Source organism: Planococcus citri, chromosome 2, assembly GCF_950023065.1.
Source record: "Planococcus citri chromosome 2, ihPlaCitr1.1, whole genome shotgun sequence".
NCBI classification, from domain to species: Eukaryota; Metazoa; Arthropoda; class Insecta; order Hemiptera; family Pseudococcidae; genus Planococcus; species Planococcus citri.
Window position 1 is genome coordinate 36338763 of NC_088678.1, and position 27857 is coordinate 36366619.

General features: G+C 34.9%; 1 protein-coding gene across 12 annotated transcripts in view; it reads right to left on the minus strand.

The window, feature by feature from the left end:
- The window catches only part of LOC135835594 (MAM domain-containing glycosylphosphatidylinositol anchor protein 1-like), a 378701-nt gene that overhangs the window by 157701 nt on the left and 193143 nt on the right, over nucleotides 1-27857 (minus strand). For all 12 annotated transcript variants that reach the window (XM_065349940.1, XM_065349939.1, XM_065349937.1 and 9 more), the window contains 2 exons: nucleotides 14840-14984; nucleotides 8693-8823 (listed from right to left, as the gene is read on the minus strand). In XM_065349940.1, coding sequence (XP_065206012.1) covers nucleotides 8693-8823; nucleotides 14840-14984 — 276 coding nt within the window. The remainder of the gene's footprint in view (nucleotides 1-8692; nucleotides 8824-14839; nucleotides 14985-27857) is intronic.

Genomic DNA, 27857 nt, shown 5'->3' on the forward strand with positions numbered 1-27857 from the left:
ACCTCTTCGTAAGTATGTGGTTTTACAGACAATGAAGCATCGATATTTACACAGCACACATTTTTCCAGATGCCAACATTTCGTGTAATAGTGAGGGTGAGGGGAAGTTAGAGGAGGGGGGGAGGAGTGATCGTGTAGGTGTGTGCACTAACCAGCACTAACGAAACTGAGTCGAACTATGTGGGTTTTAACCATTTCAACGACGTTCTTCCCCTTTTTTCGTAAATCATTTCTCCGTACCCCCCACATATTTTTTAAAAAATGGGGGTGAAGGGGGCGTGCACTAACGTCGGGAATGCGTGCACTATCCAGCACTAACCTAGCACTAACCTTCTAGGTGGTTTTTAACCCCCTTCCGTGAATGGGTGGGTACCACGTTTCCCTGTACCCCCCCACATGTTTTTTAAAAAATGGGGGTGAAGGGGGCGTGCACTAACGTCGAGGATGCGTGCACTAACCAGCACTAACCTAGCACTAACGTTCTAGAACGTTCTAGGTGGTTTTTAACCCCCTTCCGTGAATGGGGGGGTACCACGTTTCCCTGTACCCCCCCACATATTTTTTAAAAAATGGGGGTGAAGGGGGCGTGCACTAACGTCGGGGATGCGTGCACTAACCAGCACTAACCTAGCACTAACCTTCTAGGTGGTTTTTAACCCCCTTCCGTGAATGGGTGGGTAGGGGGAAATGTACCCTGTTTCTTATTGGTGAATTTTCCCCAAGTTTTGGAATTCCCGTCTTTAATTGTACCTACCAACTTAATTTCTGATTCGAAACAAAAATTAAAAGATTTCAAATTTACAGTACCTACAGTACCCTGAAAAAAATTAAAAAAATGAAATGGCCCCAGATGAAAAATGTTGATCAAAAATCTAGGGTCACGCTCGTGATCTCACCCTCCCCCCCCCAAACATTGAAAGATTTCTAACAGGATCTTGAGGGATAGTTTTATTGAATAAGAAATTTACCCTCCTCCGTTGTTTTTTCAATTTTCAAGTAATAATAATATCATGTTGAGAAAAATATTTTAAAAATCGTCTACCTACTTGCTAATGTTAGGTATTCTACTATTTTGAAAATTCAAATTGAAAGCAAATCAAAATTCGAAAACAAAACTATCTACATTTGCCAAACCTGTCAAGTTTTGAAATTTAAACAACAAACTCGCCCAATTTTGAATTTGAAACCAACCTAATAATGTAAATAAATTTCCTCATCTACCAATACCAAATCAAACCCTAACAGTTTTAAAATTCGAGTCAATTCGTATTTGATTTCCATTTGACAAGTTTTTATTTTTACTTTACACCAATCAAATCTGCTTAATACTTTTTACTTTTTCCAATCATGATCCAATTTTGAAAATTTGAAATCCAGTGACTAAAGTAAATTGTTGCATCTTGATCTTCTAACACTGTCAAAAAATTTATCTATATGGAAATTTCTGCAGTCAGGTAAGGTACCTATCCAATTAAATCTAAACAAATTTTGAACTTGAATAAACCAAACCTAATCTCAATTAATGCATTTGCTAAACCAACACTCAGTATTTCAAAATTTAAATCAAATCACCTAAAAATACCTAGTAAATACCAAATTTAAAAAAAAAATTCTATATACCTATCTTTCATCTCTTTTAAAAATTGAATAAATTTTGTGCGGTGATATTGAAATTAAAACCAAAAAATAAACAAATAAAATAAAAGGAATTAGGTATTCAAATAATTTTTGAAAAAATTATTATTTTATTAAGAATAATAATTCATCATATTCATAGCTGAACGAATTTAGACTTGTGAAAAAAAAAAGAAAAAAAAAGAAGAATGATGAAATACTACCTACTTAACACATGTAGGAAATGAAACGATGCTGGCTGAGTCCGCTATGCATTTTGCACAATCTACCTGTTTTAAAGAAAACTTCGCCGTTGTGGAGAAGATCAAAGAAACTCACCGCGCAGAGCTTAGTATAATTAGATAGATAGATAGATTGCAATAGGGTTTATGCTGCTGCTGCTAGCAGCAAAAACCCTAAAAAAACAAATAATAATAATTCTGTACTCAAGTGCATGAATAAGATTGCCTTTACTTTTCGTTGATTGTCGTTTTTTACTTACAGAACATGAGCTAGGGTAGATCGCAAAAAAAGTCAAAGGATCTCGACCATATTCAATGGAAAGCTTCACTTTGAATTGAAAAGTCACTCAGAAAAAATTTTAGCTTTGGGAGGTGCCCCTGAAGGAGAGATATGGGTTCTCAAAGATGAGGAATTTTCGAAAAAATTGTAATTTTTTTCGCTCTAGTCCTAACCTAACCTAACCCTGTTTTGAAGGAAATTGTCCCAATTTTCGAGATTCTGCGTTGACCTAGGCTATTGCCACCAAAATCCAAGGCCACTTTCAGGGGTTTACTAAGCATTAAAGACTTTGCAAATCGTTAAATTTTGGGCGAATTTTCATTTCGAAAATTTTTTCTCTTCAATAATTCGTATTAAAGAAGTCAAAATACCGAAAGGCATATCAGGGGAAAAATTTCAGAATACAGTGGTACTAATTTTTTGGTCATTGTAAATCTCGGAAAATCGAAAAAATTGGTAGAAAACTTGTCAAATTTTTCAGATTTCTTGAAACTGGCAACATTGACTAAAAAATAGTTAGCATCACAGAATTACAAAATATTTCCCCACTTTCAGAAATGATTTTTTTTTTTGTTGATATTTTCGGCTTAATTAATGCAAAATAAGTAAGTACTTAGGTGCCTATTTCAGATTAAAAAATATTCGGAATTCGAATTCACTCAAAAATTGAACGAATTTTAATCGCTTAGCAGAACTCTTGATGCAAAATCTCAAATACTATCTTTTGAAACAGGGCCGCTTCTCCAAAACTGGTTGGGCAAGGGTTAGAGCGAAAAACCACGATTTTTTTGAAAAGTTTTTCTCTTCGAGAATCCAAATCTTCCTTCCAGAGACCCCTCCAGAGCTAAATTTTTTCACGAGTAACTTTCAATTATTCGAAATAAAGGTTTCCACTAAATTTGATCAAAATCCTCCAACATTATGTTTCTTGCGATCTAGGTACCTACCTCAATGAGCATGTAGAAGTTCCCCTTTCATTGAATTCTTATCTTCAAAAATAAAGAATATTGATCAGAGTAGAAAGTATCAGCGACCATGCTCACTATCTCATCTCTCATTTTTACTAGTATTTATCTGATTACAAGCATCGATATACGATTGCAAGAGAGTTTTCGCTTTTTTCCGATCGGTGGTTACTTCCTAATTTATTTGAATGAACCATCTTCTAAATCGAAATAATCTTGATTCTGAAAGATTCGCGAATGCTTTATCGACTTGTGATTTCTTTGATGTTTCGTTCAACTTGCTTTGTTACTTCATTATTTAGGATCAGATTTGAGGGAATGTCCAGGAACTCAACAAATCAATCCAATTTTTTAACCATGCACTTATGCACTTGTATTCTTCAACATGGGCATGTGATGTCTACTTTCTTTCTCAAGTTTCATAGGTACCTATCAGGGCTTCAAACCCGAACGTTTTCGGGTAAGGGTATCGGGTACGGGTATAAAAATTTTAAAGGTTTGGGTACAGGTACGGGTATGGGTTCGGGTACAGAAATTGTTGGATTTTCGTTCGGGTATTCGGGTATTCGGGTACGTGCCTATTCAAAGAGTCTTTCAATGAGCAAAAAAAAATATACTTCTCTCCGATACCTTGGGATGAATTTGATAATTATTCAGCTATCTTTTCATTTATAAATTCATACTATTCATTGGATTGATAATATTTTACATATATAATTATTTTGAGAGTATAGCTTCCTTCAAAACTCAAAAACTTCTATTATTGAACATAAATTTAACTTGAAAAGAGGTTTCAATAAAGATATCGTTCATGACTGCTCAAATTGACTTCAGTTAGCAGATACGTAAGTATAATAAACACGTAAACACGTACCTATTGCATTTAGAATATTGTTTTCCTAGATACAAGTAATATTGGGGGGGGGGGGTCATTTCTCTGCTCTTCTTCACTATTTTATTTGGATTGAACATAACTGTTGGCCATTTTAATACCTCGAATTTCAAATCTCAATTCATCCCTACAGCTCACCTCAATCGATTTCCACATTCTTTTTGCATACACAGCAAGTTCATTCACACTCGAAACAGTCATACCACACCATACTCATCATTCATTCAACTTGAAAAAAAAAACCTATAAGCATCGTGCTTACCGTCCTGTGGCAAAAATATGACGCCATTTAGGTTAGTTTTAAATCGTACAATTTGTATTCGGCTGGCATCCGGAAATACATACCATTTGATTTTTCGCCAATACATCACCACGATGAGCTATGCATACGTTATAGTAATATGCAATCGAATACGAGCGAGCTGCGAAGTGCGCTGCATATGCGGCGTGGAGGAAGCTCATTCATCGCCAACACGACGTAATGGATATTTTTATGTACTTTGTTTCATCCCTCTATACATGCTATCCTCACCTATATAGCATAGCTACTTGCCATTCATCCTTGTTTCGTTCTACTTTCTCGTAGCACAAATCTCGCGTATAATTTATGTATTTTTATATTGAAATCTCATATCATATCATACCAGCTCGGCCGTTTATAGGTGTATTTTTTTTACACCCCAAACAATCAACCGTGTGTATGATGCCGAGGGGGTCGACGAGACTGTTATAAAAAAAAATCCTCTTTAATACAATTTCAGCTCGATTCATTTAACTCATAACCTTATAACAGGTATAACGCAGCATCATTCAGTCTGCAGGGGGTCTTTTTTACTTGCACTGCGTAAATGAACGAGAGCAGCTAATCCTCTCATGTATAGGGTTATGGGTCTATATGGGTGAAATCGTAATTCAATTTTTTTTTCAACAACGAAAATAATTTCGCGTTGCTGTAGTACCACTAAGCATCTCTTTTATACACCTGTAATCTAACTGACGTGAGAGCTATACGCATTTTTATACAGGGTGTCCCATTTTGTATCGATATACGAGTACATTTTTATAGAGCCAGCGCTGGAAAATAAGGTTTTTCAGAGTAGATGAAATTACTCAACTTTTTCAACATAATTTTAATTTTTGAATTTCGAAATAATGAAAAATGGATGAAGTTGATATATTAATATCGCAATATCAAGAGGAGGTTTTGAAATTATACAATACTGATCCAAATAATGAGGATGATGATGAAGGTGATGTTACGTTTAACATTACGAGTACATCAAGCAATTACATAACGATTATACGCGCAACTTACTCTACAAATGTGAAGATCAAGTAAAGTAAGTAAGTTTAATTCTGGAATAAATTCAAAATTCTGGAGAAATTGAAAATCGCGCTGGAGGCTCCAAACCTGCTGGAAATGGTGAAATTCGCCTTGGGGGGGATTAGTTATGGACGAAATACAGCGATTCGCGCAAATTCAAAAATTTCCTCGCACACAGGAAATTTTGTTTTTTGACCATTTTCAGTTTTTGTAAAAATTTGGTCAGAAACCCACTCTTGAGGTGTCCTCTTCTGAATCGACTCAAATGTGATTAAACTCGTTAAACAGGTCGAATATAACACACAATTCGATTTTTAGCTGCCCAACTTCATATTCACGCCATCTGGAGAAATTGAAAAATCGCGCTGGGGGCACCAGGATGGCTAGAAATGATGACATTATTAGATCAGTTTTAGCTGAAAATTTGGGTTTGGGAGGCATATTAGACCATGCTCTTTCCAAAAATCGCAGTCCTGTTCAAATTGGAGGCAGACACCTCAAGAGGTTCCCTGTCAGAAGGCTTCATGCCAAAGATCGATTGATAAATTAGGTATTTCAGATACTTAAAAGGTCAAAAGTTATATATAGAGTTATACGTAGGCGTTCAATGAGCTGTAAAAAATTACTAAAAAAGTGAAAACAGAAAACTTCAAAATACTACACTGTTATCAATCAAATATAAACTGGATCGGCAATTTCAGCAGATCAGCATTTTTAAACTTACTGCGAAGGCACTACACGCTCTTTCAACCGCAAAGTGTCAACTTTTCTGATACAATCGGACGAATATCATCCTTGATAAGTAAGTTAATACAGCTATCTATCCCAAGTTTCCCTACATTGCAACACAAAAGATGATACATATGTCGATGCCGGTGCTAACACTCAGCTATAAGGTAGGCCTCATGTTAGCATAGAGTAGGTCGCGAGGAAAAAAAATGTCGAAGGATTTTGATCAAATTCAGCGCGGACTATTCGTTTCATTTTGAGCTGAAAGTCACTCAACATTTTTTTTTAGCTACGGTGCGGTGGTACTTCTGGATGGGATGATAAAAGTCCTCCGGTGTTTTCGATAAAATCGTAGTTTTTTCACTTTACCCAATCTGTGTTGAGAAAACTGGTCCAGTTCCAAAAGATGGTATTCAAGGTTCTACGTCAACCTACTAGATTATTGCCGTTAAAATCCAAGACCACTTTTAGCATTCTACGGTGTCGTTGAAAATTCTCAACTGCTTATATTTGGGTAACATAGTGTTTTGAAATTTAAAAAAAAAAAAATATTTCGCATTAATTGAGTTGATTTCTGAAACTTCGGAAATATTTTGCAATAAAGTTGTGCTAATTTTTTGGTCATCATTGCTAACTTTGAAAAACCGAAAAAATTAGCACGTTTTCAAATCCGAGTATTATTCAAAATTTTTTAAAAATTCGACACCACTGCGTTCCAAAATATTTTTCCAGTTTCAGAAATAATATCTTTCGATGTTTTAGCTAGATCAATGCGAAAAAGTGCCTAAGAAAATTTTTTCAAAATATGAATTCACCCAAAAGTAGATGATTTTTAAACTTTCAACCGCTCGGTAGAACCCTATAAATAGTCTTGGATTTTGATGAGAATGGTCCAAGTTGATGCAAAATCTCAAATACTACGAGTATATTTTAGAACTGAGCTATTTTCCTCTAAACAAGTTGAGATGGGGACTACACTGAAAAAAGAACCTTTTTTTCGAAAGTGCCTTCTTTTCGACAACTTATTTTCCTCCAGGGCAAAGAAATGTTCTGAGTGATCATCAACTCAACATCAAAGTCTACACTGAATTTGGTGAAAATCATCTGGTATTTTTTTCATTCGCAGTCCACCTTTTGTTGGAATATTGTTGGCTGAAACCAGCTTTTATAGATTAATCAAATTTTAGTAATGCATGGTTACAATGTTACATCCTATGATCCTATTTATTTAAGTATATTGATTCCATTTATTCTTCCTATGTAAATAAACTATAGTCTTTCAGAAATTACTTTACTGGTTAATTTCGTGAAAATATTTGCTACATTTGAAGAAGCGAAACGTACCTATTTCAATTCTATTGTATTATTTTCAATTTCATTTCGAATAAAATGATCTGATATCAATGTTTCGTTCGTTTAAAATTCACTGGGTTTATGGCAATTTTAATTGCACTCATATTGTCTCCATAAATCGTAATCGGCAAGTTTTCAGATATCAGCAAATTTTTGATAAAAGAGGTTTACCTTATGTTCGATTAAGAGAGGCTGTTGGAATATTGTTGGCTGAAACCAACTTTTATATTTTCCGAGAGCTTTTTAGTAATACAGGGTGTCTCACGTATAGGTAAGTGTATCACATTTGTTTTTTTAATTATTTGGCAACACTGATAGCTACAACGCTCGGACTCGCATCATTTGATAGCCAAAACTACACATTTTTTTTTGTTGGTAAAATACATCCTATGATCACATATTTTATATTGATTCCATTTATTCTTTCTATGTAAATAAACTATTCTTTATGTTGCCTTCACCTATTCGCTGATTGCTCAAAAGAGTTTTTGCATACGTAGGTACCAAGTGCTGCAATGCTTCATGATTTGGCATTTTTATCCAAACAGCTCTTGTTGTGATTTCAATAGCTTCACATTTACCATCATTAGGTATATACAATTATACATATGTATTTAAAAATTGATTTTTCAGTTATTGATAAAGAAGCTTGTTGTTCAGTGTAACTATTTTCACACATTAGTTTTATTGCATTATACATATACCACATCATTTAATGAATTTTGGAAAAAATGAAATGGGACACCCTGTATAAGTAGGTCTAGGTAAAAGCAACAGATACTGAACAAAATGAATGAATCGAAACAGCCAATCAGTACTTCTCCACACACGTCTACGAGAGTTTTTAATTACAACCACCATAATTTAAAATACCTGCGTTTCATTTACCTTTGCTCCTTTCACTTCACTGTTTGTTTATTTTATTTATTAATACATTACATAGGTAGGTATTTTTTTTTGAAAATATGTCATTATTTATTACAACGTCGACATTTTGATAATAAATCATATTAACGACCATCATTAAATTCATGCTACCTACTTAATTATTCAGCGATCCGCAGCTTCGCGACCATCGCGATAAGTGTCGTCGGGCCTTTTAAAAGTGTAAAAATTCAATAACTTAAACGTATACTATAAGCTCGTTTATTTCTTCATCGTCAGTATAATAAAAAGCCCTCCGCGCGTGAAAAAGACGACGAGGAAAAAAAATGAAAAAAATACGACGACTACGACGATGAAGAAGAAAACGCAGGAGGAGGAAAAAAAATAGTAAAACTGTTTATAACTCACGTTATGAAACCAAGCTTGTTTGAACGCTTTGGGATTCGCTTTTATGTCGCATTCGAAGTACACGTCGTCGCCTTCTTTTATGCTTCGCGCATCCAAGTTGTGGCCGATTTTTAACGATACTCGAGGTACATCTGTAAATAAACAGCTTCGATTAATTGAGCCCATCTTTACGAGCATTTTACCCCACATTCTCTGCCTATACCATTCGCTATTCATACGACAACGATATCGTTTCATCGCCATCTTACCATAGAGTTAAGTATCTCTGCACAGCATAGGAAGAACATTCGTCTTGGAAAAGTATTATCGCGTCGAGAAACTTGAAAAAAGAAAGAATAAGGACGAACAGCGAAGCGGAGAAGAGAGCAAAAAAAAAACTCGAGTATATAATCTAATATTCGTATTATACTTTATTTTTCCATTTATATTGATAATACCACTTTACTTATACGGAATAAGTTCCGTGCTGTAGTTTTTTTCCTCTATTTACAATGCTTTGTGGATTGATGCGGAGATGAAGAAGTGCAAAGAAGAAAAAAATATACGTACGACGATAATAATACCTACACATATAAAACGGTCTGAAGAAACACCAAATTCGAAGGTATTGTTAGCGCAGTAGCTCAATACCTACTTTTGCTCAAAATATAAACACGCTCCGTAGTAGTACCAACTCGTATTTGGTGAATTAGAATCGAATCGTCACACCAACAAAGTACCTATTTCGTATTGATATGGTACCTACTTTTCATTGCTTCTCGTAAGTATACGACGACGATATATTTCTTTCACAAGACAGTAAGCACCTATCGCGTCTTATACCTATACACCTTATATTGTGCCACCAATCCTATAGGTACGATATCGTCTTCTATAGATACTTTTTGTTACCTTAGGTACTTATCGATAAGGTGACGTCGAAGGCTGCGGTGTCGTTTCACAAAATACATACGTGCGTATTTTTCTTTCACTCGTACTCGTACATATATAAGCCCAATCTTGGTAGGTAAGTATACAAAAACACCTACATCCTATTCCACGACAATAATTTCTCTCGATTCGCTACCAAAGACTTATAGGTAGGTAGTAGGTACGTAGCAGACGACTCGACACGATGTTTACTAACAATACCAGTCGCAGTACAAAGGTCGAACTCGTTGCATGATATTTACACTTGAAAAGCATCCTTTTTTTAGCCAAAGTCGATGACAAAAAAATCAGCCAAGCTTAAAAAACAGCTTCTTAACTTTTCTTTCATCGATGGCTTTTCTTCACAGTGGAATGCTCATCTCTCTGGTATACCTACAACCTACCTACCTATTTTCCATATTCTAACTTTACTTAAGTATATTGTCGTAGTCATCTCGAATACCGATACGACCCTACGTTCAAACATCACAATGGATGTTTCAGGTTATAAGACTGCGACCTGAACTTATTCACGTGAAGGAAGATGGTGGAGAAGGGAGTCTTGAAAAATATTTCAAGGAATGCGAGCTAGGTAAGTAATCGTTTGAAATTGGGAAAATGAATAGGTATAATGGGTAAATAGGTAGGTACGAACTTCGAATGTGCTCTGCGATTGAATTTGAAGAGGATTTTATCCTTTCGAATCAACGCCAGAAAGTGCGAGTCTGTGGGTGGTATTTCGAAGTAGACCTACGTATTTTCAAATTTCCATCTCATCTTCAAGATAATAAAAATGTGCGTAGGTAAAAGTAAAAGCGATAAAACGGAATTTTCATTTCTTTTGATAAAAATTGTCAAAAGTTATGCGTAATTGCAATATCTCATGATGCCTCACGCATTGTACCTATTTTGTAAAGTAGTAGGTTTAGGTAAGTGTAGTATAGCTGTTTGTCTGTTTGTGGTAAATTTTGGGTCAAGTGGTGGTTTTTTAGGTCATCAACCGCCGTTTCCACAAGACGAGAATGTGGACGATCCATGGAATGAGACCATCGGGAACGAAAGTGAAGCAAGTCCCAAAGAAAAAGAGAACAGCTGAGCGGAAAATGAAGAGTCCAAAGAGATACCACGGTTTGAGTTCCAATGATTCGGAATGATTTATTCTGTTCAGTGTGAATTTTCTGATATATGTTATCAACAGGAGAAAAATGAATTAAAAAACATGTCCAGGATTTTGATCAAAAACAATGTAGCAGTTTATACGTCAAGTAGGAGACTATCCAGAAAAAGTTCAAAGCCTCCTAGCCTTACAAGGGACTGAGCCAGAAGTCCACAAAGTGTTTTTTTTTGCCATTTTTGGGTTCTGTTAGTGTGCAGAGCCCGTGGTCATACCTTAAGAATGTGCAATTCGAGTTTCTCAATCTGCCTGATCAATTGGCTTTGAAATTTATAACTCTGTTAGTACCCTCAACAAACGACTTGAAAATTGGTGGGTCATGACTCATTTCGATTCCTCATCAATTGTAAGGTTCTGTTTTACCATTAAAAAAATTTTACTCGTTTTGGAGAAACTAAAGCTAGATTTGCCATCTTTCATCAGCAGATTGAAATACCTCAATAAACATCTTTTCAAGATCATTTTCAGATAAAATTTGAAAAATTCACATTTTTTTACGTTTGAAAAAATCAAACTAGAGTAAATTCGAAGATCTAATCTAAACGATTCCATGAAGGGTGGTAATCGAAGTATTTCGATCTGCTGAGCACGAATCTAGGATTAATTTTTCGAAAAAAATGAAATTTAAATTAATGAAAAACGCCTAATTCAATCGATAAGATAATCGAAATACATCCGATCCGTCATCTTCGAGTCGATAAATGGTATTAAATTACAAAGTCGATGGGTAAGAGAGGTTTAAAAACTCAGATCACTCCTTTCAGAGGAGCAGCGGTTAAATGCAGGACAGCCTGAGTTTTTTTCTGCCTCTCTCTGTGCCTTTGTTATTGTTTTTTGATAAGAATTGTTATCTCTGCTTTTGCTTCGGTTGCTTGAAAAGTGTTCTTTCAAATACAAAGCTATTTTGAAACTCTATTAGCTTAGTTTTTTTATTTTAATCTATTACAATTTTCTTAATAATAAATTTGTATCTATGGTACCGATACTTCGTGTAGGCAGGGTTTTGCGCAAGTGACAGTACCAAAAAATGGGGAAAACACAATTTTTCAAGAAATATCCGCACTTGGAGGGCCCTGCACAGCTAGGGGGACTCAAAAAATTTCTACGTAGTCTCCCACTCAAAGTAAACTTCCTCGCCAATTTTCTTCAAAATCCAGGACACTTCTTTTCTCATTCTGCCGAAGTAGGTACCTATCTGTAGTTACTAAAAAAAATTAATTTGATTGAAACAACGAGTCACATTCGCGGTTTTATTTTCACTGAAAAATGATATTGATTTTTAGAAACAAACTGAAGGCATAATTTTTTGCTCGTGACAAATTTCACTCGCCATGAACCTCAACTAAATTACTTTAACCTCAACATTTAATTATTTGGGTTGAAGAAGATGACGCGAGATCCTGCGTAAAGTTGTTGAATATTTTATATGATGTCCCTACCACAGTTGCATTTGAATTGCAGCGCCCGTGAAATGGAGACCCAAAACTAGTTTGAAAAATATTTTCATGTAAGTAGGTATTGCATTGCATGATTTCCATAATATTTCTGGACTTGATCAAGATAGAGGAGGCACTGAGAGCGTTGTCACTGTCGCACCTTTTGTAAACATTTTTACTACCATCCCCATTAGGGTGGTCCTTAAATACATGACAAAAAAATCGCGATTTCTTCTGCTCCTAGCCCTCAAAGTGGTAACCTCTAGAGAGAAAATAATTCTTTATTTTTTTATTTTTTCCATTTTTGAAAAACTCGGACTGCGATTGGCCTCACAAATTTTCAAAAACTCAAAAAAATCCAACTTCAAAGTAAAATCTTCAAAATTCAAAAATTTCAAGTTCCAACACTTTTTAAAAGTTTTTTTTTTGATTAAGATAAACTCTCATGAGGATATCAATCCCATCCCTAGAAAACCAAGTCGGTCCCCTAAAATAGTTGAATTTTGTATTTTACATCGAATTTCAGCAATTTTAGGGGACCAGCTTGGTTTTCAATGGAGGGGGCTAAAATCGTATGAGAATTTATTTTACTCAAAAGAGACTTTTCAGAGATAACAGAACTTGAAATTGAATTTGTATTTCATAAAGTTTTTGAAAATTAAGGAGCCCCACCGCAGCCCAAGTTTTTTAAAAACTCATTTTCTCACCAGCGGTCACCACTTCGGGGGTTGGGAGGGAGGAAAATCCCAACTTTGAAAATACGGACCACCCTAATCACCATATGAGAGGGGAGGGAGGCGATGCACCCTAAAAAGTTGTCCTCAAACTTTTTCTTAAGGAGCATTTCCAATGATCAAGTTCAACTTTCAAAAAAAAACTGCCACTAAAAAAAGTTCAATTTGTTTAACAAACTGGCTGAAATTGAAACTTGTATTATGAAACAATCAATATTTCAACAATAGGTTTAGATCATCCGAAGGAAATGAAAAGTAAAATTATACATCCTGCGGAACAATTTTCAGATACAACAGAAATTGAGAAAAAAATAAGAAAAGTTCGGAGTAAATTAACTAACATGGCGGATGGAGAAAACGAAAATTTTTAGTAGTTTTGCATCATTGATTGAACCACCTGTAGTTCTCCTAAATGGAAAAAACCCTGAATCTCCGTTCGTAGACGATTCAGGAAAAACAACTGCAATACCTGCAACCTCCATATCGAAAATATGTACATATTATCTATTGGAACTCATGACAGTCATGACGATTCTCCATATGGAGGAAAAAACTTCAATAAAGCTATGATGTTTCAAAAACACCGCCTTCTCCTGATGTTGTGAGTGATGACGTATTTTTAAGCGTTGTTTTCGTAGTAGTGTTGGAGCATTTCTAAATAACACTATGGATGCCAGTTTTGAGAAAAGTGAGATGATGGAAGGGTCAATCACAGATAAGCTACCAAACTTTTTACTGGCTTACCTAATAGAGAACAGGTCCCTTCGAGAACACAGCTTGATGAGAAGAAAATCAAGAGAATCCGAAATGGGTGAAAAACTATCATTGCCACAGTCACTAAAATTATACTTCAATTTTGATAAGAAATATTTTTGTGGATAAGCATCCTGAATTCCTGACCTTTCGAAGATCAACATCTGCATTGGCGAAAAATGTAGCAATGAGCGAAAAAACGCAACGGAAATTGGCGTTGCTGAAGCCCGAATAACGCTTTAGGTAAAGCCTATAATGAATTATTTTCAAGTCGTAATAAAATCGTTTTTTTGTTTAAGAAAATTACAGTAAGTAATGTTTTTAATATTTTATATTTGATTTTTTGTTATACTGGTGATATGTACATATAAATAAAATACGTACAACCACATACCAGACCACTGGTAATTACCAAAGAAACTACCAGTGGTTATAACCACTGGTGCTTTCGTTAAGAACCACTGGTTACCAATGGCGACCACAATTGATACCGTTCCGCGTGGGAAATGCCTTTGTGGTTGAAAATGATATACTTAATAATGAAACAAATTACTGGTGTGGCCAGTTTTTGTACGATGTACTTCTCCCTCAATTCAGTGTTGGGATATCGTGGGAAATTCCCCATATTGTGGGAGATTTCGAGGTGAAAAATGAAAGCGTGGGAAAAAGGGGGGGAAATGGGAAATTGAGCCCAAAATGCAGAATACGGAAAAATTAGAGAAATATGAAAATCCATTCCAAAAAAATGTTAAATTTCATGTTTTCCTTAATTTTAATTTTTTTTTATCCTTTGTTTTGGGTACTTTGTCCTCTAGTTAATTATCTGTAATCCGTGTTTTGTGTTCTTGACCATATTTTCCCAGGGATGGAAGAAACTTTCAGCTTTAAATTTTAGTCTTGTTTGTTGAGGATATAAAAAACATTTCAAAAAAACGTGGGGAAAAAAGAGGAATTTGAAAAGTGGGGAAAATGGGAAATTACGAGTTCCAGAATGGGAAACTCCATTTCTACGATATCCCAACGGCCAACACTGCCTCAATTCATTATGTGTCAATAGCCCGTTCGCAGACACATCGTCAATTCATCAACAATAGGCTAAATAGAAATAAGCACATGAGTGAAAATCTGAAAAAATACTCACACTGCACGTTCAAACTCCATCGATCTTCTATCCCCGAATCTGGTATTGCTGGGTTATCTGCTCTACATATAAGATGCTTCCCGTGATCTTCAATTAGCGGTGAATATTTGATAATACTGATAACTTGATTGTCCGAATTAGGATACTATAAAAAAAGAAAAAAAAGTACCAGCCTTCGTTAAACAAATCCAACCAACGCAATTACAACAATAATTTTGTTCATTCAATGTTAAACAAATTCCATCATTAAACCATATCCTCGGGGTCAAGTAAAACCTCTCTATAAATATTCCTCGCGACAAGCTATTAATTAAAAAATATAAATAATAGAACTTTTTTTTTGTTGCAAAAATCTTAAATCTTATTTTCGTTCAATAACGATACAAGCGCATTAACAAAAAACCCCTGTTTCGCATCATATCGGTAAAATACAGATAGGCTTGAAAGTATTTCAAAAGAATGCGTACACCATCATCAGCATCCGATAAAGCTATCAAATTAGCGATAGTTACCATAGATGTAGAGAATCTTCTCGAGTATTTCATTTACAAGAACGAAAAAAAAAAAAAGTTTGACTTTTAATTACCGAAGTGTTCGACTTTCTTATCGATGTATAGAATTTCCCCCTACCCCAAAGATTACATCATACGTCGTACTCGTATTTTTCCTTAGCGAAGATTTTTTCTCTTTAAAAACAATCAAGTTGGAAAAAAAGGGATCGTATCGTATTAGATAATACGCCATAGAGCAGATATAGTACAAAACAAAGTACCACTCTATGCCATGCAATCGGCCATCTTTTCTGAGACCCAACGTCAGCGACAAATATCGTCTTAAAAATTCACCGCTGCCACAAAAACTCTCGTCGTAGTATCCGATTGGAATTCTCATCGCTATACGACGACATCGACACGTTCCAATATCCTTGGAATTTTTCTTCTCAACTTCGGACAAACTTTTTTTTTTTACAACTTTCACTTTTCTATCTACACAGTACTGTACAAGGAGGGTATGAGTATTGGTAGGCTAACGCAGTAAAAGAAAAATAAAAGCTCGCAAATAAGACGCGAAATCTTTATACGACTCGGAATAAGGGCATCGGCGATATTTTTATTAGAGAGAGAGAATTTCTCGACATCAGCTAGGTTCGCGTACTATACGAATGTATGTACATTTGGATAAAGGGTACGACTACACGTTGGGAAACGGGTAAACGAGGGGATCCCTTACTCAGCCCTGCTCGTGAGTAGAGAGTAGGCTATACATATGTACAATATATAGTACTAACACGGTGACACACTCACACACATTTACAACTAACGAAAACATACATCAATGTAATTCAAACAACGAATAACACATTTTCACGCGACTCTTCGCCAATTAATCATTTTCACACAGAGAGAAATAGAAAGAGAAAGAGCTCGTGTACACAAACGTCTACCTCACAACGCCATAGTACCTAAACCAAATTTCTTATAGTGTGTAAGTTCGCAAGCAGCACAGAGCTCTACTACTCGTATACACGCGCTAGTGTAACTCGAATACACGTACTTTGACTCGCAACAACAGTCTGCACAGGGTACTATACAGCATACAACGAAATCCGCCAGAAAAAGATTTGTAAAGAAACAAAGTTCTAGTAAAATTGCGTAAAAAGAACGCGAGAAACGTTTAATAAAATCGTGTTACTATACCTTCGCCTGCTCCTGTCACTGCCCCTGCCCTTATACCTTTTGGTCGCTGTGTTCGAGGTACCCTGCGCTTCGGCTCCACCACTACATCGGCACATGCGAATTTTCTCATTCTAACATCGTTAACTCTCTGTCTTATTTCTTTTTTGTGCTTTTTCTTTTGTTGTTTTCTCCCTTCCCCGATACGTCCTTCCGCAATTTGAACAGATTCGAAATATGGCACAACACCGGGCTCGAATCGAGTTCCGTTTTCTTCGCTCGATCTTCGAGGAGCGAGGACTATAAACTCACCACATACAAGGTGTCCTATTAAGAGGTTTAACATAAATCTGGGTGCATTCAGGTACAAGTAAAAAACTAGTTCACATCAATACTGAACATGATGCTTTTCTCGATATTTAAAGGAAACGTGGTTTCAAAAACATCAAAAAAAAAAAATCTGCGTTGATTTTACTACCTAGATTTAATCTTGATTTTTGATGAAACAAAAAGGAAAAAAATATACTATCACAAAACTGCACCCGATTCGCGCAGTCACAACTATTTTTGTTTTATTTTTTATTGCTATAAATTAGCATTTTCAGGTACAAGATTGGCACTAGCAATAATAGGACTGTTTTAAAATTTCACTTCGAAACTACCTATTCGCTGATTGTAAAATAGTTTCTGCATTTGCTTCCTCTTTAGTATTTTCTATCAGTTTCATTGCTACTCGTATTTTTGATGAAAATTAAAAAACTAACTGTAATGTTTTATTGGTTGTGTTTTTTTGAACTGTAATTTGAATTTTCCACAATGGTATAAAACTGAAAGCCATCTTTGCCAATCTACAGATAATTTTGAATTGTCCTCGTTTGGCGTGGTAAACAGCTAGATCACATAACATAAACAGTAAACACTGAATTTAAAAAAAGCTCTTTACAATTGCTGTATGATCAGAATAACTTAATAGAAGAAATAACTTTGATAACAATACGATGTTTCATTGCAACAACTTCATTTATGTATAATTCAGTCTCACATTCGGTTTCAAAATATTGATCACTGATTCAGATTGGCTTCAATTGCAGTCCTATTCTCTGATTGGCCATCTGTTGAAATGCTGGAGATGTTTGATTCAACTGCTGAGCAATAAAATATTGAAAGTAGGTATATTCGTACTCTTACGAGCAAAAAAAGAGCGTTAAAAAATAGTTAATAATCGTAGATCTTTGCGAAATTCTGCAGGGAAGTATCTGAATCGATAGAAATATTATCGAACCAGACGAAACTAAATCGAAAGAGAATGCAAAAACATCACTAAACAAATTTCTGGATGCTATAGCGCATTTTCTTGATTTTTTGTGAATTTTTGAAAAATTGAAGAGCTAAAAATGCAAAAAAAAAAAAAATCAAAATTATGGAAAACTGAATTTTGGTATGCAACATATTTTTGAGCCCCCTACTCCGCGCATGAATCGAATGATAACGGTTTAGAACCGTTTTGTACAGTTCTGAAATCTTCAACAGATTATTCAAAATTAAAATCTACGCAAAAGTTACCAAATGAGGCTGGAAAGTCTGAATTTACTTGTATACTCTAATTTCAACATGTTGAGTAGATTGGAGGAGGTTTCAAGCCGTTCTGAAGTCTTCGGCCATATTTTGAAAATTTCTGATTTTCAAAAAATGTCATAAACTCTTCAAATCGACATTGCTGCTGGTCAGCAAATAGCGATCCACTTGATCGATTCCACATCATTTTTCCAAAATCGGTATCTGCTGGTTCGAAGCAGTAAATTTCTTTAACGATTTCGTTATTCAAAATTTGAAAAATGTACGGTCCTAAATCGACACAAACTGATTTCGGAGAATTGGTGTCCGATCGGGCAGAAAGGTCACAAATATGCACTGAAGATGCTTTATTTTGACAGATTTTATGACAGTTTTTGAGAAACTGAAATTTGTAAAAAAAAAAAAAAAAAAAAATGCTGACGGCTTCAACACAACTGAAAACCATCTTCAATGAACTCAGCATGTCAAAATTGGGATACGAAATGAATTTTAGCTTTCTAACTTCATTGGGTGAAATTTTGTGGAAAAAGGACTCGTCAAAACTACCTAAACACAGCCAAGAAACCAGAAGTGTCTGAAAACAAGCGAGAGGGTTGAAGAAGTTGAAAGAAAAGGTTGCACAACTTTCAAAAATCTGCTGGAGCCACCAGAATTGCGCAAAGCGGTTCGAAACAGTTTTCAATCGATTCGAGGCGCCGGGGGAAGGCTTGGCGCATTCCATGATCAATGAAGTCTTCCATCCTATATCTGAGCTGTGACTCGAGACTCAGGGAACTTCAAGAGTTTTCAAAACGTGATACGAGAACCATCTTTCCAGGAAGATACAAGTACCTGGAATCGCTCAACTCAACAATACAGCGAGTTTAGTCTCACGAACGCAGCACTTTTTTTGTGGAAAAATTGAAGGAGGCTCGGATAGAAAGTTGCAGGAAGACCTTAAAAGGCTATACATGAAAATTTTTGGATCTCAGACTTGAACGACCATTTTTGTACCTGGTTTTCAAATTTTATAATTCACATTGAAAATCAAAACAACAGCCATCATTGTTTACAAAAATTTGTCTAAAAAAGTTTTTCTGAGAAATTTTTTCTACTGGTGACGAATTAATGGGGTTTCCAAGTTACAAAATTTTAGAAATGTTCAAATGTCATCCTCCAATTTTTTTTCCTTTAGTGGCGAGTAAATCAGTCAGATCGGATTTTCTTATGGGATTCAACACAGGATTTTGCATAATAATGGAAAAAATTGAAAATGCAGTTCTGACTGAATATATCTCCAGAATTTAGTATAATTTCGATCATGAGAAGCAAACATATGAACAACATCAAGGTAATTAAAATGCATTTTTAACCTGACGGAGACTGTTGTGGGTGGCTACAGATCCCTCAATAATGGACCTCTCAGGGTTGGAAATTCACTGAAACACCTTCACGTTCTTCATACGTTTGCTTTTTTAGATCAAAACGATCAATTTGAGAAAAATTCGGTCAAAACTTCAGTTTTACTTTTTTCAGTTGTAGAATACCATGTTGAATCCCATGAGAACATTGAGGGACCGAGAGACACGTGTTGATCTGCACAGATTTGGCTAATTTTTTTTTGCGAAGAATCTATCCTTGAAGAATAAAAATGAGCGGATGGTACATGATGATTGATATTTGATAATATAGAATGTCTGCTTAGAAACTGAAACGCCGTTTTATACATTTTCCCACTTTTTTTTGGTTGTTTTACTCAACCTTTGAATAGGTCCAAAAACCAAGGTACATGCATGTTAATTTTAAAATTTGAAACCCCCTGGTAGAAAAGTGATGGTTTGAGCTGGGGGCTGTAGTCTTCAGGGGCTCTCCAACTTTCTATCGAATCCGCCTCCAATTTTTCAGGGAAAAGTCAAAAACACCTCCTGCACCTACGCGTTAATCTCCAATCAATCCAATTAGGTATGTATATGCAAAAACTCATTTTGTACTCAACCCATAGCCGGATACAATATCACTATCAGGGCTGCATACCAATATAAGTACGAAAATACCAATACCGGCAAATTTTTAAAAAATTTACAAATACCGTTTTACCAATACCAATTTTCAGACAGACGAAGTACCGATTTACAAAATACCGATAAAGACGTTATAACGGTATTAATACCAAAATACCAATAGGTACCGAAATGATTTTCAACGGTATAACATTGGTATTTTGATTATTTTATCAATTTTTTTTTTTTTTTAAATAACTGATCAATAACCTAATAAAATAACTGAAGTGAGCCATGCCCTGTGACTGTGAGGCATTGTGTACTGCGTATTGAATGAGCTCGCCGGTTGTTCTGTTTTTAGTGTGCGTAGCACATCATTAGTTTCAGTCTAAAAGTAGAAAAATTCTTTGGAACGAATGTTCTCGTAGATGAATGGGCAAATTTTATGGAATTTTCATACTTACGAGTAGATGTGGCCTAACGTGAGGCATGGAACGCCGCAATTATAATTGCAATTACTCAAGTACATAGCTTCTTGAGTAATTGCAATTAATTACGAAAATTTGTACCAAAAAAAGAAAAGAAAGGGGAAAAGGGCCACATCATAAGCGAAACCGCCGCCAGTTTTAAAATGTAACACCACAGGGGTTGTAAAATATTTTCTATTGTTCACTTGTGAAAAATAAATTTTGATTTTTCGAAAATTAAACAATGGGAAATGTTTTATGACCCCTGCGGTGTTACATTTATGCAAGTTTGGTACCTTATACCTAAATGTAACACTGCAGGGGTCGTAAAATCTTTTCTATTGTTCAATTTTGAAAAATAAATAAACAATGGCAAATGTTTTTAAGACCCTTACAGTGTTATATTTATGCAAGTTTAGTGCCTTATACCTAAATGTAACACCACAGGGGTTGTAGAATCTTTTCTATTGTTCAATTTTGAAAAATAAATTTTGATTTTTTTGAAAATTCAACAATGGGAAATGTTTATACAACCCCCGCGGTATATAGAAAAATTAAAACATAAATACTGAAACAGAATTAATTTACAAATAAACTCTGAAACTACTGAAGGTAAGTTGACTGTAATTTATCATTTATTTTATCTGATTTATCGACACTTCATGGTTATCATATTTGCATAATGCATATGATTTTTAATCTCAGAATGGCCGAGCCACATGAAAACAACGATTTTGATTGCTACTGCTACCACAGATCAGAGAAGTGTTGTGATGAAATGGCTGAGCTATCTCAAAACAGTGATTTTTATTGCTACTGCTACCAATACCGTAGATCATCACATGCTTGCTGTAAGTTATTGTACTATCCGTATTCAGTAACGTTGAACGACTGTTTTCGAACTGACCCACTGAGAGCATCTTTGAAAAACAGCACCATTTACAACATCATTTTAGTGAGAAGCAACACCGCCCTTCTGAATCTCATTTAGTTTTTTTTTTATCCTTGATTTTATTGTACTTTGTAGTTTGTTTATCCTCCATGTTATGTAATAATGTTTTTTTACTCATTGTTCTTTAAATTTTAAAATAAATCGAAATAATTATCTAGTATTGTTGTAATGCTTTTTTTTTACAGGTGTTTTGTTTTTTGTTTCAATAAAATGAAATCTGTTTCATTCAATGGTAGTTTTTATTGTAATAATTGAAGAAATCATGCAACCAGTTTGAAATTGGAATGTATAAATAGAAAAAATAGTCAGAATCAGAAAACAAAAAATTCATTTTTCATATAGGTACCAGGACTCAGGAGGATGCGACTTTCTTAAGTTTCTTCTGGGATAGAATAGAAACGAAAGTGATGACTGATGAGTGACGAGTGACAACTGACAAGATGATCTTTATGATTCAATATTTTCTGACATTCAAATGATCTGTTTTTTTTTGGTATTTTGTCACATCACAACAAGAAATTTAAAAGAATAGTTTTTTTTTTTTAATTTTTTCAAAAAGACCACATAATAATGAATATAATTTACAGTGTTTCCAACTATTGTACCTAGGCAGGTGATATGGTCAATTTTGGCCTAAAAACACACTTTTTTAATTCGGTATTATATTGGTACAATAAGTACCAATACCAATACCAATACCGGATACCGAAAAAAAATCCACAAAATAATAAAATACGAATAACATATTGGGTACTGTATGCGAAATACCAATACCATTTATGTTTATCGGTATGCAGCCCTGATCACTATATGTATCAACTCCGCTCCCTTCCCAAGAAAATTACCAAATCAAAATAAAAGAATTGTCTACTCAGATTCAATCTATATCGAGACTTCAAAGTAACCATTCACCGGATTTAATAGTAAGGTTAGCTAAATAATTAGAATCTGAAGTAAAATTTCTAAAAAGTGAAAATACTTCTTTGAGACAACAACTAGTTTTGAAGAACGAAATGTATCAATACGTGGCTGAAGAAGAAGAATAATAAAGGCTATCAACTAGGAATAATGATTTTTGAGAAATTAAGATCAGTAAGTAAACATTTCTAATCATTCAGCTAGAATTTTTATGGAGTAAATCAAGAGTTCAGTTAATACTTCAGAATGGGAAGCTTTGGTTTCAGTCATAAGTAATGACAGATATTTGATAAGACACCAACCACTCTGTATAACACCATAAAGTTCGTTTTTCTTCGCTCACTCTAAGTACATATACAATACCTACTAGGTAAAAGTGAAAACTCAACAGAATAGCATATCGGCTCGGGTCGTCCTATATGAATGTAGTTTATGTGCGACGGGTGTGCTATACGGCAACTCGTCGCGTTATCTGTCGTTTTAATATTTTTTTTATTGTCGTCTTTGTTCGCATTTCATTTTGAAATTGCGACGAAACGTCATTATTCGTCACGTAGGTAGTAAGAAAAAGCTCACAACATAGAAGCATCCGCGTATAGTAAAACACTACAAAACAGCATACTACGACACCTATCTACCTACACTGCAATATATGTACTAGAAAACACAACATAAGCATCATAGTACCATATCGTGAGCCTATACACAAGTCGACCAAACGTCTTGCTTTATGAGCAAATAACTCTCGAAAATGTAACCCAGCGTTAAACGCAATACCACTACCAGTACCCTCATTCGCACTTCAATTGTCCAGCACAGGCACAGACACACACACAAGAGAGGCAATTGTCTTCCAAAACGGTCATCGTCCTTCGTCGTACAAACACATCACTTCTCAGCTTCCACTCGTAGCCCCAGCTCGTCACACGATGCTCCAATTTTACAGCTAGTATCGCTTACAAGAGGTTGCAACCTTCCAATTCAATTAAATCATATACACAAATGCTCGTCGACATCCGACATCTTAGGGGCTTTTTTTTACCCGAGTTAACAAGATTTTCTCTATTCGAAACGAAGTCGTCGCCGACGACTACTTTCTTCGTTGTACCTACTTTTACGCTTGCTCGACTCGTTGCGAATTTTCAATTCACGTTTTTCATGCATTCGTTTGAAAAAAGGGTACCAAAAAAATTTCGTTATAAATTTTTTTTCTTACTTACGTTTTTTGAGAAATATACATGCAAAATACAAGTACGTAATACGAGGCAAAAGGAGAGGGTGGAAGGGTTTTAGAACCGAAAAATTTCATCTCATTTGAAATACCTACCTCCCAGCCATCGTTTTCATTATTAAGAAATGAAACATCCCAAACAACAATAATATATCAAAAAGTCGTGACAGATTTTAGCATATATGATCGTATTATTCCCTTATACAAAATATTATACAAGTAGGTGGAGGTACCGCATTAATATTTACATCGTAGACGCGAAGAATACTGGCCAAATTAAAAAGCCAAAAAACCGTCGGCTCGTCTACGTCAAAATACGAAATACTGTACTATAACCGCCGCCATCGCCCTCGCCAAAGTCACCGTCCGCGCCATTCGAATTGAATATTATACTCTTTATTCGAGGGGAGGACGAGGAGTGCGGGATGAAAACGAATTCTCATTTTTCACAATGAAGAAAAATGAAACAGCCAACCAACGAAAACAAACTGTTGAATATTTCATAAGTCGTTTGAATTAGATACTTTTTTATTTACAAGTAATTTGCAAATAAGGGCTTGGTCGGTGGCTGTAAAAATATTTTTGCATCGAAAACTCGACTCGCCATTTCATTTAATGTATTCATTCGATTAGCCGGATTAAAATTCGTTTTGTGGATGGAACTAGGTACAGAAGTACTGTCTAGAAGAAGCGTACATGCAACGTATTAACCACCTTGGATGAGCGATTTAGAAGGTTTAGACATGTGTGAAAAATAGTTATTCAAATTGATTACAAGAGTGTTTTTGCTTATTAGTTACCTATCAGTCCCCTGTCACACATTTTCGAATCTCAACTTAGAGATAAAATTAAAATTCAAACAAATTGAGAGTAAAAATTCGACTTTTTTTGCCAAAACTTGTGGTGTTGAAGTTAAAGTAAAAACTATTGTCATTTTCAATCTCTGTGCAAAATTTTTACGCAATTCGATGAATTCAAAGTCTGCATTTCACGAGAATCACAAAAAATCTCATTTTTGAAGCTTAAAACTCCAGTTTTGAGGACCGAATATCAATAGCTAAATGCCAGAAATATATTTTCTGGCTCAGCGCAAATTGTAAGTAGGTAGACTATAACCTCTCCAATCTGCATTGATAAATAATTGACACAGCTACATCACTGACAAAGAATTTCCAAACATATATTCCCAATTTACTTATTTCCAAATAATATCGAAAAAGAACCGAATAAAATAATTTCCCATCTCTATTTCCATAAAACACTGCACTTGAACCTTTTCAACTTCAAACAGCATCCTTTTCTCCTCATGTCAAAAAATTAACGAAAAATATGACATCCCTGATAAATCACTACCATTTCCCCTGCCATAAAAAAAAAGAGGAAAAAAAGTAAAAACATCTTAACAACTTGAGCAAAACTCCATTTCCTGGGGGAAAATTCCAAATAAATTCATACGCATATATATTTTTTTGTCGCTTCGCAGTTCCCACCAAGTTAGTAGTCTGCACAACGTAAACGTAGTAATACTCGATAAATTACAATTTCGCTTTCTTCTACGCCGAAAAAAAAAGGAAAAAAACGAGTGGTTATGCAATTTACGCGTGTTCGCGCTCTCACATAAGAAGCATCGAAACAGCATAATCGCGCCTATGTTAAAAGGGACAATTATTTTGAATTTCTTTCCTTCCTTATTTGCGTTAGGCTTTTTGTGCGCGAGGACTGAAAACGCTTGATGTGTTTACTAAATACGTACATAATTTTTCCGGCGAATGAAAAACAAGGCAGCAATTTGCGTATATTCAGGTTACGTGTTGGGATAACATATTCATGCGTTCTCGTATACATTCTCAAAGGGGCTTGAAAAATTATCACTGCATGTGGAAGACGCGATGAGAGATGTTACGAGTATTTATGAATATACGAGTACTGTACGCATGTATTACATAAATGAATATAGAATTGCATGGATATTACGAGTAAAAAAAGAAAAAAAAGGAAAATCCAAAGTGAAGAGAGGAGCAAACATTTAAAAATTACAGTGTTAGCGTATACTTTGTTTCAAAGTGAAACAAGCGAGGTCCTCAGGACCTGGTAATAGGGTTCCCCTTTTTTCCTAATCATTAGATTTCTTCTTTTTTTTATATTAGGATTTTGGCAGATTTAAAATCCACGACAATCTGCTATTTAAAGAGAAAAGACTTTTAAAGTTTTAAAATTTTGTGTGCAAAGTCTTTAAAACAGAGATTCAAAAAGCTTCGGAAAAATAGATTATCCAGAATCCTGATGTTGAAAAAATCCAGTGATTAATTTTTTTCCAGATTAAAATTCTGTTTTACCCTACACAGGAATAAATACAAATCCAGAATCGTTAATAAGAGTTATTCAATAATTCAAAAATTTGAAAGCAAAAATTAAAAAATTCAATGGTCAATTCGGACATCTAAGTAGTTTTCTGGGTTTCTTTTCTTCAACATCGTAGGAATAAAAAAGTCATTTGTTATCGCGAATATCTATGGAATATCTTCGATTTCAATTGGGGGAATCCTAGAAATTGTTGGCTGATAAAACCGAAGTTGAAAATGCTTAGCAAAAAGCTTTGTTGAAGAATCAGAAAGTGACTTGGCAAGTATAAAGGTGTCTTATGTGTAGCGGAATACGCAACACTCAAGACACCATTCTAAATAACGTGGCGCGTCAAAGAATTCTTCATCGCTATTTTAATGCGGTTCGCCTTGGTGGGGAACCCTAATAATTGCTGCGATCACTATTCAAAATTTGCGGTGAATTCGAATTGCAAGAAGTGGTAAGTAATCATTCAAACATGCCTCAACATGAAATTACGATGACAAGTGTCTATAAAAAATTTGAGACGGGGTCACAGAAGTAAGGTGATAAAAGTTTGCAAGAAGAATGGGGCCATTTTAAATAAAAACTAGTTTTTGTGCAATTGGATACCCTACCTCCTTGGTCATTGAAGCAATGAGAGCCGGATTCATCATCACTCTCAAAGTGGCGAGCCCATGTTGAAAAAATTTAAATGGCGAAAATCGAATATTTTTTTTTTTTCTAAAAGATAAGACTCGTACATGAACTCGAAAATTCGATCCAATTTTTCCTAAATCGTGTTCAGCTATAGTCAAATTACCCTGACAGATCTTGATTCCTAACGTAATAATTTTACTAAAAGTTTCCAAGTCCCCAGGAATGAAGTTTCGTATCGTTCACAAGCAGCCTTGTACAGTCTATTCATCTCGTTGGCGATCTTCCTCTTCCCCTTTCACCTTGAACATTCCCAAGCATGACGTTTCGCTACAAGTTATCTCCATCTCTTCATACTACATACATATGTGCATGAAATGGCTCATTTTTTTTCTCACACAAAGCATTCAGGTTCAACAGCTCAACCCACGAAAAAACGATATGTAACATTTTGGTAAAATAATCGAATAATTCGCTGATTGCAAGAAGGGTTGCTTTTTGCTGATTGCATGTTGGTTGCTTTTAAATTTTTTCCTTGTAAAGTTTCAATTTTAGTTTTCCGACATACCGCACATTTTTTTCAGGTTTTCTCGATTGTGTAAAAGATTTTCGATTTTTCGTTACTATGATAACATGAAATCTAAAGAGTGAAAATGGGGGGGAGGGTGTACTTGAAAGATGCAAATCACAATAATTTTGTACTCGATGTAGGATTGATCAACAAAATTAAAAATGGCGGACAATCTGATTTCGTGAAATTAGGAAATTAGGTACACGTACCTATCATCCTACTTTTTCAGAAGTGTATACAGTAAAAAGCACCAAAAAATCTTGATACGATCATACCCAATGACAGCTTTTTTACTCTCCTGACTTTGAGAAGTTCAAGAATTATCTCCATGAATTTGATCAAAAATCAAAGTAAGTACATATGTTTTTTTATTTATTTACCGTAATGCTCAAATTTGTTTTTGTAAAAACAATCACGAACAGTATGTATCAAAAGCGTAGCAATAACTTTTGAAAATGAAGAGTAAGCTCTTATGATAAAAATCCTTAAGCTGAAAATAATTCTAATTTTAAATCAAATTAGTCCCACTTTTTCGATGAAAATATGCTGAAAAGTTTCATTTTTTGGCCAAAAATCATTAAAACTTGTCGTTCTTCGTGCAAAAAAAATTCTAAAAAGCCTCATTTTTCTTCCAAAAATTGCTTTTAGGCCTCGTTTTTTTGTCAAACTCGAA